This window comes from Macrotis lagotis, chromosome 1, assembly GCF_037893015.1.
Source record: "Macrotis lagotis isolate mMagLag1 chromosome 1, bilby.v1.9.chrom.fasta, whole genome shotgun sequence".
In the NCBI taxonomy this organism is placed as follows: Eukaryota; Metazoa; Chordata; class Mammalia; order Peramelemorphia; family Peramelidae; genus Macrotis; species Macrotis lagotis.
In genome coordinates this window covers 495,337,173-495,352,629 of record NC_133658.1, presented here as the reverse complement: position 1 = coordinate 495,352,629, position 15,457 = coordinate 495,337,173, and the positions used below count along the sequence as shown (strand labels likewise).

The 15,457-nt window shown below is 33.4% G+C and overlaps 1 protein-coding gene across 1 annotated transcript in view; it reads left to right on the top strand.

The window, feature by feature from the left end:
- Positions 1 to 15,457, top strand: part of GRIK1 (glutamate ionotropic receptor kainate type subunit 1) — a 164,583-nt gene that overhangs the window by 52,274 nt on the left and 96,852 nt on the right. Inside the window, exons 4-5 of the mRNA XM_074213868.1 lie at positions 4,018 to 4,275; positions 7,223 to 7,404. Coding sequence (XP_074069969.1) covers positions 4,018 to 4,275; positions 7,223 to 7,404 — 440 coding nt within the window. The remainder of the gene's footprint in view (positions 1 to 4,017; positions 4,276 to 7,222; positions 7,405 to 15,457) is intronic.

The window sequence follows — 15,457 nt, the reverse complement described above, 5'->3', positions numbered from 1 at the left end:
TCTTATTAGCCAATCTGAGAGATGTGAAGGTGGTATCTCAGAAATTTGTATTTCTCTAATCGATAATGATTCAGAGCATCTTTTTCATATGATTATAGATAGCTTTGCTTTAAGAAAGCTTCCTGTTCATATCCTTTGAGTATCAATTGAGGAATGACTTATATTTTTATAAATTTGACTCAGTTTTCTATATATATTTGAGAAATGAGGTCTTTATCAGAGAATCTTGTGGTAAATATTTTTCATTATTTTGAGTACTATGTATTTCTCTCCATCCTATTCACCCTGTCTTTCCTTAAAAGGGTTTTGCTTTTCTTTTTACCGACTTATTCTTTTTTCCACTATATAAATATTTTGATTTCCAATTACATACAATAGTAGTTTCAACCAATCATTTTTTGCAAGGTTTTGAGTTTTACAATTTTTCTCTCTTTCTCCACCCCAACAGAAGGCTGACATTATTTTTCTAAGCTATTATTTTTTCAGCATTTTTGTGCCCCCTTTTTCAAGTTGTTTACTCTTTTTAAATTATTTTCTTAAATCATTCCTATTTCTTTTCCCTTTGTTTCCCTTACACTCTCCTATTTGATTTTTAAAATCCTTTTTGAGCTCTTCTAGGAATTCTTTTTGGGTCTGAAATCAATTTGTATTTTGGTTTGAGGCTTTGGATGAGGCAGTTTTGATTTTTTTTGTCTTCTGAGTTTTTGTTTTCAATATTCTCTGACACCATAGTAACTTTCTATAGTCAGATCATTTTGTTATTGTTTGCTCATTTTCTAGCTTATTTCTTGGTTTTTTACTTTATGTTAAAGTTTGGCTCTGCTCTAGGTATGGAGGGAGCACTATCCCAAGCTTTCAACCTTTTTGCTGCTATTTTCAGAGCTAGTTTGGGGTGAGGAATCTGTAAATTTTCAGTTTTTCAAAGTGGATGATCTAAGGAGAGGTATGGTCACCTCTCTCCTGAGCTGTGATCTGTCTGTGAGCAACCAGAAGCATAAGAAGTTTCTTTACCCTGGAATTGACCAATTAGCCAATCTGAGAGATGTGAAGGTGGTATCTCAGGGTTGTTATAATTTGCAATTCATTAACCAATAATGATTCAGAGAATTTTTTCATATGACTACAGATAGCTTTGATTTAAGAAAATTTCCCATTTTCTAGCTAGAAGGTCTAATGAGATAAAGTTCTTCCTTGTCTTGGGACTGTAACCAGGAACAGTATATGGGAAGACAACAGAGTACTGAACCCTGTGCCTACAGTGCAGCCCCTGTGATTTCCTTTTTTTGTTTGTTTCTTTTTTTAGGCTTTTGCAGGGCAAATAGGGTTAAGTGGCTTGCCCAAGGCCACACAGCTAGGTAATTATTAAGTGTCTGAGGTCTGACCTGGACTCAAGGACTCCTGACTCCAGGGCTTGTGCTCTATCCACTGCACTACCTAGCTGCCCCTGTAATCTTCTTACTGTTGTCCAACCCCCACTTACTGTCTATGGTGAGAATTCCAGAAATTGTAGCTGTCAAATCAGTCACTGCCAGGGTCTGCTGCTGGATCGCTGGGCGGTCTGATCCGGAGTGTATTCCATTCTCATTCTGTGAGACAAACTTTCCTGTCTACCTTCTAAGTTGTCTTGGACTGGAAAATTGTTTCATCTCATCCTTTGGTTGATTCTGCTGCTCCAGATTTCAATTTTAGATGATATTTTAACAGTGTTTGGAGGGGGAATAGGGAGAGCTCAGACAAGTCCCTGCTTTTACTTTGCTAACTTGGTTCTGCCCCCCCAAACTTAAACTTTTCTCTTCATCACTTTCATAAATCAAAGCTGAAAATTTTACAAATAGCTGGCTCTCATAGCAGGTAGGTGGACCTCTCTAGTGCAGGCTTATCCTTTAAAGACATAAAAAATCATTTTCCTATGAAAAAAAGCTTTATAGGTTTTTAAACACACATCAAAAACATGAACAAAATCAGAATAAGAAAAGCATGCTTACTTTGAATTTTTTTTGCATGGTTCTAAATAAAAATAACACATCTAGATAGCATTGCCTCTGGATTTAATCAGAGATACTTGATTTGGAATATTGTTCCATATGCTAGCTAACTTTGTAACCATTACAAATCATTTAATCTCTCTGAATAAAGAGAATTTAACATGAAAGACTTTTTTGTTCCCTCGAACTCTAAATATATGATTCTCTGATGCTTTGAGGTGGGTGGAGCTTTATTATAAGTTCTGGATTTTCAGATGAGGCAGTCAAGTTTTGAGAAATTAAATGATTTGTCATGTCAAGCTAGGTTTTCCATCTTAAAAGCCAATATCCTTTCCACTACACATTTCTACTCCTTACAGTGACTTGCTCTTGATTTTCAGTTACCCTTACACTTATTCTATTTCTTTGAATATAAAATGCAATAGTACATTGTATTTAGCTGCCCGAGTTCTACAGGTCATTTCAAACAAGATTCATTTAAAAGAAACATAACAATGATATCAAAAATATGATTGAGGCATTTTTTTGGAATGATATCTTTTCTCTCTTTTATTTTTACAAAATATAATTAGGGACAGTGCGTAGGTTGGCATGTTATATTTTTAAAAAGAAACAAAATCTCATCATGGTAATTCAGTGGCAAAAGAAAATTCAAATTTTGATTTATTTGTCCATTAATAATTTTTGCATCACAGAACTAAATTTTAGAACAAAGGTCAGTCCATTTTATATGTCTATATAAAATATTTCAGTTAACAATGGATCCTTCTGAATAATCAAAATGATCTCATTCAAATACTGAGCTGAGGAGAACATTGATAATAATTTCATTAAAACTGGTAAAGGTTTGAATATAGAGTTAAATTTAAATACAGAGAATTCTAAGCTGATCTGTCTCATGTATACCATTAGATATGAGAGACATCAACATAAAACTCTAAAGAAAAGGAAACTATTTCTTTTTTCATATTCATTATCTTTTCCAAGTCAACCTCCAAGCTCATATTTTATAGTCACCTAGTTTTTTTAAATTATTCATTCATTTTTTAAATTTTTTACAAGGTTAAGTAACTTGCCCAAGGTCACACAACTAGGAAATTATTAAGTGTTTGAGGCCGCATTTGAACTCAGGTCCTCCTGACTCCAGGTCTAGTGCTATGTCCACTGTGCCACCCTATAGTCACCTAGTTTTACTTGGAGAAGGAAATGGTAAACTATTCCAGTAACTTTGCTAAGAAAACCCAAATGATATCATGAGGAGTAAAACACAATTGAAACATCTGAAACAAAAACAATAATTTTACTACTGGAATTCTTAAGAAATTTCTAAAATAATGTGGTGTTTAATTTTTATTTTAAATTATGACTTTACAAGTGGTTCTAAGTATTCTTGATTTAAAATTTTATTAACTTGAATGTATTTTAATGTTAGAATTTCATTATACTAATTTAATTGATTAAACCAATGGTACTAAAATATGAATTTATGAAATATATTCATTTTGTTTAGTAATTATTAAAAAAGATGGGTGAATTTTATGAATGTTTTTTAACTCCTTTGGGGAAAAAGTAGTTTGCCACTCTATCCAGAACATCTTTCTTCTATATATTGTGTTTAAATGAAAATTTTCATTATTCCTCTATATATGACAAGAACAAATTCATATGACATCCATTTGACAAATGATTTGTCAGGATGACAAAAGTACACTAAGTTGGGGACCTCTATATTAAGTTAATGATGTATGGCAGCTAACATTTATTTGAAATCCTCTGATTTCATAATAATCAATTATATATACATGCAATTATTAAAAAAGCTGTAGTATTCCATATCCTAAGCTAGCCAAGTCATATTTCTCTTTCATAGAGCAAGGAAGGAAAAAAAATTCTGAGAAGTTTGATGCATAAAGTATTTTGAAAGGAAAAAAAAGTCCATAATTTTTTTCTTTATTCCTCATTCCTTTTCTCTCCCCTCCTTTCCCATTCCCATCTTACCAATTGTTTCTCTCCTCTTCCACTTCCTCCACAGCATGTGACCAGCTTGCACTTGGGGTGGCTGCCCTGTTTGGCCCATCCCATATCTCTTCAGTCAGTGCTGTACAGTCTATTTGCAATGCCCTTGAAGTTCCTCACATACAGACTCACTGGAAACATCCTACAATGGATAAAAATGATATGTTTTATATCAACCTCTATCCAGATTATGCAGCCTTCAGTAAGGCGATCCTGGACTTGATACTCTTCTATAACTGGAAAATAGTGACCGTGGTATATGAAGACAACACAGGTATGGGACTTACCTAGGATGTTATTTGACAATATGGTGATATCAAAGTTCCAGATACTAAAATTCTGAAGGTCAAATAAAATAGCTATATACCTGATGGTAAATAAATTTTTGAAATTATTTCCTATATTTCCTAGAGTTTTTTTTTCAATCATTCCTCCTCAGGATGTTTGCTTTTTCATTGAAATTCAGGGAGATAATAAACACTTTCTAGGTGACATTTGTTACTTTTAGTGCAAGGTTTATAGAAATGAGTTAAGTTTGTCTTTCATTATCATAATGGTGAATAAAGATTTTGTTCCCTGAATGAAATTAATGCAGAAGGTAAAATTATTTAAATGATTAGTTGAAATTTAGAAGAGAGATGTCTAAGAGAGATCAATAACTAAAATAATTCATTTTTAAGTTAAAAACTAAGCCTAAAAAAACCCCCTAAGACTACTCCTTTGTGGAAAAATGGATGATAGAGCCATCCTAGCTAATTTAGCATTAATTACCATAGATTATGGAAAATTTGCAAAAATTTAGTAAGAATTAGCAAAAATGTACATAAGTGCTTCAAGATTTTTGAAATGAAATCCCTGTTTCCAAGTAATTTGTTCTGTTATTGAAATAAAAGATTTTATCATTAATATTAGTTGGAACTTCGCTACCATTAACCTTATTTTTTTTGTCTACCTTCATTAGGTCACTTACTATTCCCTATACAATGAATATATAACATTGCTATTATTCTCTTGCATTAAACTTGTTGGACCCATCCTATATATTAAAATAGGAATGTTAGCATCATTGTTCTTAATATAACAAAAGTTCCTTTCAAAATAGCTCTATTTGTGTGAATAAGCATTTGTTCTTTTGGGTTTTTTTTTTTGGCAAGGCATTGGGGTTAAGTGACTTGCCCAAGGTCACACAGCTAAGTAAGTATTTAGAGTCTGAGGAGACATCTGAACTCAGAGCTTCCTGACTCCAGGGTCTTTGATCTATCCACTGTACCAGCTAACCAACCCAAGCATTTGTCTTAAATATAAATTCTGAGCTTACTGGAATATCTCCCTTGCATTGTCAATCATATTTCACTTTACTAATATTTGAGATGAAAGATACCATTGCATTGTGAACCATTGGATTATGAGCAAAGTGGCTGGCCCTTAATTATGCTATTTAGATATCTTCCTTATAAATATAAACTTACAGGAGCAGAATACTTTTTCTAAGGGATTCCATAATAGCTCTTATTTGGATGAATGCTGATGAAGTTAAAGAAAAAATTTATGAAGTCCTAAAGACCATTATTATCAATGTATCCAAAGAGAACAAGCTTATAATATTGGGTGACTTTAATGCTAGAGTAGGCTCAGATTATCAGACATGGCAGGGAATCTTTGGGAGGTATGGAGCTGGAAACAGCAGCATGGTCACATACTACTGATTGCACATCTCATGACTTTCTCATCACAAACATTGTCTTACATTTATCTAATAAAATAAAACTTCCTGGATGCACCGTCCTAGCAAACATTGGCATCAATTAGACTCTGTGATTGTAAGAAGAGTTAGCCAGGATATGAGAGTGACAAAGGCAACGTGTGGTGCAAAAGTGTCAGACTGATCAGAGACTCATTCTTTCTAAACTAAATATTCATATTCAACCAAAGAGGCCATCCCCAAGGCAAAATGAATAGTAGAAGAATTAATGTCAAGAGATTAGAATTTCTCTCTGAGTGAGAACAGTTTGTTGCTAACTTGAAAATGGAGTTAACATACAGTTGGCAAAAGTGAAGCAGAAAAAGAGTGGGCAGCTTTCAGAGATCTGGTGTACAGCACTGCATTTGCTCAATCTGGGTCAGAACACTAGCAAACACCAAGACTGGTTTGATGAAAATGATGGGGAAATACAGAAGCTGTAAAATGAAAAATGAGAACTCCACAGGGTTTACCAGCAGAATCCATTTCTAAGAAGGCAGCATTAAATTCCATCAAAAGTAAAGTCCAAGCAAAGCTTAGGGAGATGTAGGACTCTTGACTCATCAAGAAGGAAGATGAAATTAAATTTTATGTCATAATGAACCAAAATGCTTTTATGATGCCCTGATGGCTATTTATGGGTCAAAAACCTATGTTGCATCATACCTAAGTCAACTTTTAAAAATTGAAGATAATAAGTTTTGGTCTTTTAAACTTCACAGTTTCTTCTTTGGATAGGGATGGCATTTTCCATCACATTTAAGTCCCTTAAAATTATCTTTGATTATTTTACTGCTGAAATGAACAAGTCCATCATGATTGATCATCACCCCATGCTGTTGTTCATATGTATAATGTTCTGGTTCCTGCAAAGATAATTCTAAAAGACTTAGGATGCAAAATACCAACCACGATCAAAGAAAAATTATGTAGTCATACTGCAGATCAAAGCATACTATTTTTATTTTTTAAAATTGGTTTTATGTTTTTTCTTTCTCATGCTTTTTTCTTCCTTTTGTTTTAATTCTTCTTTCACTATATGACTAATATGGAAATGTGCTAAACATTTATAACTTATATCAGATTATTCCCTCTCATGATGAATGGAGAGGAAAGGGAAGTGGGCAGAAAAAATAAGGAATTCAAAATCTTAGAAAAAAATCAATGTTAATAACTACCTTTAGGTATAATTGGAAAAATAAAATAAAATAAAACCATAAAAATACTTATAGCTTATAATCAGCACCATGAGTCTCAATTTCTCATCTATAAGATAAGAATAATAATATAATACTTCCAAGGCAAGCGTATTAAGATGTTAATAAGCGTTTGCATAAAGTAATAGAAAGTTGGCAAAATCAGCATTCAAAAGTATGAAATTTGAATAGTGGCAATCTGTCATATATTAAAAAAGATATAACTGATGGAATTGTAACATTCAGCAAAAGTTTTAGTTGCATGATTATATGTCATTTTCTAGGTCTGATTCGTCTGCAAGAACTGATCAAGGCTCCTTCCAAATACAATATTAAAATAAAAATTCGCCAACTGCCTTCTGGGAATAAAGATGCCAAGTCTTTACTGAAGGAAATGAAGAAAGAAAGGGAGTTCTATGTGATATTTGATTGTTCATATGAAATGGCAGCTGAAATACTTAAGCAGGTATGGTGAGTAAGAAGTAAGTAGGCATTTGAGGGAAATAATCATATCTCATTCTCATAGAGGATATCTAGTTTTAATTTACTACAAATTATACATGTAGATTTGATTGAAGATATCAGCTATTGGAGCCATTACAAAGAGTAATGAAACTAAGGAAGTTCAGCAGACTTTTACTAAATTATATTCTCTTGAGAAGTTATATTGTGCATATAGTTGGGAATATTTGGGACTATATTTGCTTTTTTTAAAAATGTATCTTATTTTAATTTATGGAATAAAACAAGCATTCCCATAACATAGTACAATAAAAAACAGAAGATTGCACATGAAACTGCAAATTTATTATGCACAACTTTCCATTCCTTTCAAATATACAACAAAATTATTCTGCAGATTTCTTTTTTCTTTTCTATGCCTCTGCCATTCTAGAGATTAGACTATGATTAGACACAAATGGGTACGTGTGTGTGTGTGTGTGTGTGTATAAGAGTGTGTATGTAAAATTATTCTATACATCTTCTATTTATCAGTGCTTTCTCTGAATACAGTAAACATCTTTCTTCACATGTCCTTTATGGTTAATTTGGGTATTTATAATTGTCAAAATAAATCATTCATTCATTCTTAAAACAATATTACTGTTATCATATACAATGTTCTCTTGGTTCTGCTCATTTCACTCTTCATTATTTCAAGCAAGTCTTTCCATGTTTTTCAAAGCTCAATGAGGTCATCATTTCTGAAAGCATCATTCTATTAAGGTCATTTATCCTAAATTATTCAACCTCAGTTGATGGACATGCTTGCAAATTCCAGTTCTTTGCCACTACATAGAGAGCTGCTATAAATATTTTTGAAAATATAGGTTCTTTTTCATTTTCCGTGATCACTTTGGGAAACAGACCTGATAAGTGGTATTCCTGGGTCAAAGGATAGACAAAGTTTTCTAAATATTTGGACATAATTCCAGATAGCACCACAAAATGGTTGAATCAGTCCATAAGTCCACCAACAATGAATTAATGTCCCAGTTTTTCCACATCACCACCACCACCACCACTTTCCCTTTCAATCACTTTAGCCAATTTGGTAGATGTAAAATGTTATATCAAGATTGCTTTAATTTGGGGGGTGGCTAGGTGGCATAGTGGATAAAGCACAGGCCTTGGAGTCAGTAGTACCTGGGTTCAAATCCAGTCTCAGACACTTAATAATTACCTAGCTGTGTGGCCTCGAACAAGCCACTTAACCCCATTTGCCTTGCAAAAATCCTAAAAAATAAGATTGCTTTAATTTCCATTACTCTAACCAATAATTGATTTTAGAGCAATTTTTATAGGACTATAAATTGTTTTGATTTTTTTTTAATTGAAAACTGCCTGTTTGGGGGGCTAAGTGGCATAGTGGATAAAGCACCAGCCCTGGAGTCAGGAGTACCTGGGTTCAAATCCAGTCTTAGACACTTAATAATTACCTAGCTGTGTGGCCTTAGGCAAGCCACTTAACCCAGTTTGCCTTGCAAAAACCTAAAAAAAAAACAAAAAATAAAACAAAAAGAAAAGAAAACAAACAAAAAAAAACTGCCTTGCACATCACTGAATAAATATCAATTGGGTAATGACTTGTATTCCTATAGATTTGACAAAGTTCTTTGCATATTAGATATATGAGATCTTTCTCTGAGAAATTGTCTTTAAATTTCTTTCCCAATTTTCTGCTTTCTTCTGATATTGGCTACATTTGTTTTATGTACAAAACCTTTTAAATTTAATGTAGTTGAAATTATCCATTTTAAACCTAATTTTGCTTTCTCTTATTTATCTATCTACAAATTTTTCACCTCTCCCTAAGTCTGAGAAGTAATATGATCTGTATTCTTCCAATTTTATGGTAATATCTCTCTTTATATCTAGGTCATGTATCTATTTTGACCTTTGCAAATGGTGTGAGATATTGGTCTGTGCCCAATTTCTGCCATATTGTTTTCCAGTTTCCAGTTTCCAGTTTCCAGTTGTTGTTTTTTTTTTTTATCAAATAATGAATTCTTATTCCAAAATCTTGTCTTTTTTGGGGGGGAATCATACTTGCAAAAAAGAGAGTTGAATTGTAAAGAGATTATAAGTTTCTGAATTCTACTGATAAATAGCAAATATTTTATTACTTTTTTCTTTAGATATGCATTTACTTTTATAAATTAAAATATTTGATTTATTTATTTTCCAATTACATGCAAAATTAATTTTTACTAACCAATTTTTTGAAAGGTTTTGAGTTTTACATTTTCCTCCCTCCCTCTCTTCCTTCCCCTCTTCCCCTGACAGAAAGAAATCTGATATAGTCTGAATATATAACCATGCCAAGCATAGATCCATATTAATCATGTTGTGAGAGAAGAATCAGATCTAAACAGAAGGAAAACATTAGAGGAAAAAATGACATAATACATAAGACAACTTTTGAAAATTGAAGATAATAAACTTTGGTCTTCATTAAAACTCCACAGTTCTTTCTCTGGTTAGGGATGGTATTTTATCTCAAGTCTTTGATTATTGTCTTTGATTACTGTGCTGCTGAAATGAACAAGTTCATCATGATTAATTATCACTCAATGTTGTTATTAATGTGTGTAATGTTCTTCTGGTTCTGTTCATTTCACTCCACATCATTTCATGCAAGTCTTTCCAGGCTTTTCTGAAATCCCATCCCTCATGATTTCTTATAGAACAATAGTGTTCCATCACAAACATACCACAGCATGTTCAGTCATTCCCCAATTGATGGGCATCCCCTTAATTTCTAATTCTCTGCCATTACAAAAGGAACTGCTATAAGTATTTTTGTGCATGTGGAATTTTTACCTTTTTTCATGATTTCTTCATGACACAGACCCAGTAGTGGTATTGCTGGATCAAAGGGCTTGCAGAGTTCTGTTGCCCTTTGGGCATAATTCAAAATTTCTCTCCAGAAAGGTTGGATCAGATCACAATGCCACCAAGTGCATTTACTTTTTTAAAAAATTTTTTTATTTTTTTTTAGGTTTTTGCAAGGCAGTGGGGTTAAGTGGCTTGCCCAAAGCCACACAGCTAGGTAATAAGTGTCTGAGGCCACATTTGAACTCAGGTACTCCTGACTCCAGGGCTGGTGCTCTATCCCCTGCCACCTAGCCACCCCTGTGCATTTACTCTACAAAAGTTAAGTCACAGTACTTTTAAGAGTATACAGTCAGTGGATAGAGCACCGTCCCTGGAGTCAGGGAGTATCTGAATTCAAATCCCTCCTCAGACACTTAGTAATTACCTAGCTGTGTGGCCTTGAGCAAGTCGCTTAACCCCATTTGCCTTCCAAAATATTAAAAAAAAAGTATACACAGTAATTTAACTCTAACCTTTCTCCCAGTAAACCTTTCCTCACAATGAGGAAATAGAATTAAGCAAATCCTCCTGAAAATAGTGATCATATTTGTCAGTGTGTGTAATATTCCCCATCTTTATAGAAAAAGGAAGTATCTATGTCTTTCATGACTAAAATTTGTAATTGCAATCAATTTAAGTTCTGTTGTATTTTAGTAAAATATATTGTTCTCCTTTTTTACATTAATTTATATCTGTCTTCCTGTGTTTGAATCCTTCAAATTTATCATTTATAGTAATCTGATTTGGCAAAAAGGATGTGGGATTAAGATTTCTTAAAAGAGCCTGGGAAACTAGCTAGGGTAGGACATTCTAATAAATTATGATAACCATCTATCAAGTTATGCATTAGACTTTTCAGCACTCTGAATATGTGTCTATTGTTATAAATATAATGTGATTAAGATCATATCTGGACCAACTAAAATGGAATTTATCATGAGCATATCTGCTTCCCTTTTGGCAAAAATATAGACATTTTGCATTGACTTATCATTGGAAAAACTTCTTTTCATTGATTGTATAACTGGAATTGACTGCATTTATATAAATTACCTTATTGAGACAATTTTACTTTCTTTTATGTCCAAAAGTAAATAACTTGTTGATTCAGTAAATCACACAACACAACAGGGTAACAGGAGCAGGACCAGAAGGCTACCACCATTCTCCACACACCTGGACCACAAAGCCCCAAGAGACTTGGTACAGGTAGTAACATCCTGGGTCTGGGATTTTGAATCATGGGGACCTTGGAGCTGAGGATTCCAGACTGGAAGTATCATCCAACCCCACAAGAGAGTCATGCTAAACCAGAGTCCCAGAGATACTCCCTCAATGAGGATTTTAGGATTAAAGCTATGTAGAAATTGATTTAAAAGTGGGCCTAATTCACCTCTCCCTCCCAGAGACTAATGTGGCATAGGAGGAGATCATGTCCCTTGAGGAGTTGGGACAAATGTTTGTGTCTTATTATTCCTGTATCTTTGAAGTAAATATTTTTTATTAAAGTTAATCTATTAATTTATTAAAAAGAATTAGGATTATTTCAATCCTAAAACTGGGAGAATATAATTTGTGGAGGTCTCTCTGACCCTCAGAATACTGGGAACCATGTGTTAGGGAAAAGGGAGAAGAAAATCTTATTGTATCTGTCTTAAGTAAGTGGGGGGGGCAGAGAATAATTATTAAATAAAGGTAAATTATAACTTTATTATGGAATTATGGATTAGTCTTTCCTATGGTTATGCTATCTTGGCAGGAGGAAGAATTAGGAGCCTAGTAAGAAAGACTGGACACAGGAGCCTGGGAAGAAAGACACATTTACAATTGGACAGTCAGTGAGACTAGGAGACTGAAAAAGAAATGAGACAAGTTCAGGGTAAAGCTGGTAATATAGAAACAGTCTAGACAGGGTACCCCATGTTATAGGACCAGTTAAGATATGGCCCAAATTACTGGGAAAACCACATGATCATCAGAATCTTGGAGTATTTGAAAGCAAAAAAGGTTTGCTGTAAGTTTATTCAAAAATTTTTAAAAAGAAGGCTAAAAATAAATAATTTTCTGAAAACTTCATTTTTATAGGCACTGAGCCTAATTTTTGCCAGATTTCCTTCTAGTTTTTCCAGAAGTTCTTAATAAATAGTGAGTAAATTCCTAAATAATTTATGTTTGAATATTTATTAAACATTAGGTTCCATTATTTCTGATTCTTTCTGGTCTGTTTCATTGATTTGCTTCGCTGTAATTTAAACAATAGCAGATGACTTTGATAATTGCTAGTTCATGATATAGATTGAGGTCTGTGAGCACTATTTTTTTAAAGAAAGATTTTATTTATTTTGAATTTTACAATTTTTCCCCTAATCTTGCTTCCCTCCCCCATCCCCCACAGAAAGCAATTTGTCAGTCTTTACATTGTTTCCATGATATGCATTGATCTAATTTGAATGTGCTGAGAATGTAATAGAAAACATAAATTTTCACCATTTCTGCATATTATCATCAAAGTTGAACAAGGAAATAGAGAAATTTTTTTAAAAAGAACTAAAAATGTATAAAATAATTAGAAATCTAGAATTATATAGATACAACTTCAAAATACTTTGTAGAAATTAAGACAAAAATAAATTGAAATTATGATTTATTATTGGTTAGACTGTGCTAATATAATAAATTAAAATGCTACTTATATTAGTTTATTCAGTCAATGTCATATCAATCAAAAACTAAAGTATTACTTGATAAAGAAAAAATAATAATTAAATGCATATGAAGGGATAAAAGATCCCATCTTAAGGGAAGTGGTGAAAAAAATGAAAAATACTGGATCCCAAACTATACCACAAAGCAGTAATCACTGAAAATATCTGATATTGGTTAAAAAAAAATAAAGAGACTTGGGTATCTAGATGGCATAGAGAGTAGAGCATAGGCCCTGGAGTCAGGAGGAGCTGGGTTCAAAATTGACCTTAGATGCTTCATATTTTCTAATTGTGTGACCTTGGACAAGTCACTTAACACATTGCCTCACAAAACTAAAAAAAAAATAAAGTGGTTAAATCAAGAAAGAGATTATAATGTTTTTTTGTCTTTCATTTTTGAAGAAGACCACAACATCAGGGGTTGATACCATTATAAGAAAGTGAATCGGATTTGAGTAAGCGGGAACTGTGCTAAGTCACCAGCCTCATTTTCTCCTCCAGAGCCATCTGGGTCCAGTAGCTAGATATGGATTAGATGACTGGACATGGCCCTGGTTGAGAAGCAATTAGGGTTAAGTGCCCTAGGTCACACAGCTTGTAAGTGTTTGGATTTGAACTCCTGTCCTCCTGACATGCAGATCAATTGCTCCATTCACTGAGCCACTTCACTGCCAGAAAATTATATAAAAACAGAAAACCAAAAACCCTACTGCTGGAAAAACAGAAAAACAATTAAGTATAGACCAATAATTCACAATATACAACTATAGATAAAGGATGAATTCATGACCATACAAAAACGAGAGAGGATCATAGAAGACAAAATGATCCCCCCCACAAAAAACAACACCAAGACAGAATTAGAAAAGAAGCAATAAATTAGGATAAGGGAAATCATTACAGCAAGCTTCTAACAAGAAATGACAGGTAGTATGTTTCTCTGAGGCTTCTCTGTTACATGCTAAACAACTCCAGTTCTTTCAAATGATCCTCATTTGACAAGAATTTTGAAGCCATTCCTTATTCTGGTTGTTTTTTCCTGGGTTTTCCAGCTTATTCGTATCCTTCTTCAATTTTGATTCCCAGAAATGATTATACAATATTCTAGTTTTGGCCTTACTAGGACAGAAAATCATTTCCTACTTTCTGTATTTTATTTTTGGTTTTGCTGTGACATTATACTGTTGACACATATTGAATTTACAATCTGCTAAAACCCTCCAGAATTTTTTCAAAAGTAGTTGAAGTACTATTCATACAGAAATACAGTAGTTAGTACCATGCAACTCTCTCTCCCCTATCTGTACTGATGAGGATGATTAATTGACTTTATACTTATCCTTTCTAAATTCATCTAATTATATTTAGACCAATGCTTTTATATATCTTTTTTCGAATCACAATTGGACTATCTAATGTTTTAGCTATGCATTCAAGATTTTTTTGTCATTGCATGTTTGAAGATTGTACCACATATGCATTTATTTAATAATAGATAATAATAGTCAATAAGTCTTTATTAAATACCTACTATATACACTCTGGCACTAAGTATTAGTATTCAAAAGAGGCAAAAGACTATCTCTGCCCTCAAAGAGTTCACAGTGGAATTGGGGAAGATAACAAATAAACATAGACAAACAATCGACAGGATAAAAAGAAAATAAATAAAAGGGGGAAAGGCACTAAAATTAAAAGGCTTTGGCAAAGGTAAACTGTACAAAAATGGGATTTTAGTTGGGACTTGAAGGAACCAGGAAAGACAGATGGGGAAGGAGGGCAACTCAGACATGGAGAACAGCCTGAGAAAATAAATGCCCAGAAGTCAGAGATGGAGTGACTGGTTTGTGGAACAGGAAGGAGACTGGTGTCATTGGATGAAAGGGCAGATGCCAGGGAGAAGTGTATAAGAAGAATGGAAAGATAGGGAGAGAGACTAAGTTATGAAGGACTTTGAATACCAAAGGATGTTTTATTGGATAGAGAGGATAGGGAGGCAGCTGGAACTTAATGAGCAGATACGACCAGACTTATGCTTTAAGAAATTCACTTTGGTGGTTTAATGGAGGGTGGTTTGGAAGAGGAAGAGACTTGAGACAGACATACTCACCAGCAAGCTATAATAATTGCAATAATCAAGACATGAAATCTTGAAGTGGTGGCAGTATCAGAAGGGGGCAAATTTGAGAATTGTTGCAAAGGTAAAACCAACAGAACTAGGCAACAAATTGAATATGAAAGGTGAGAGAGAGAGAGTAAGGAGTTGAGGATGAAGCCTAGGTTACAAGCCTGGGTGATTAGGGTGGTGGTGGTACCCATGATATTAAAATAAGACTTGTTTTCCATAAATTGAAAATATATTTTTTTTTAAAAATTGGGTTGTCTCAGAGTCTTAGAATTAATTAAGAAAATCATTGAATGGAATTAAATTATATG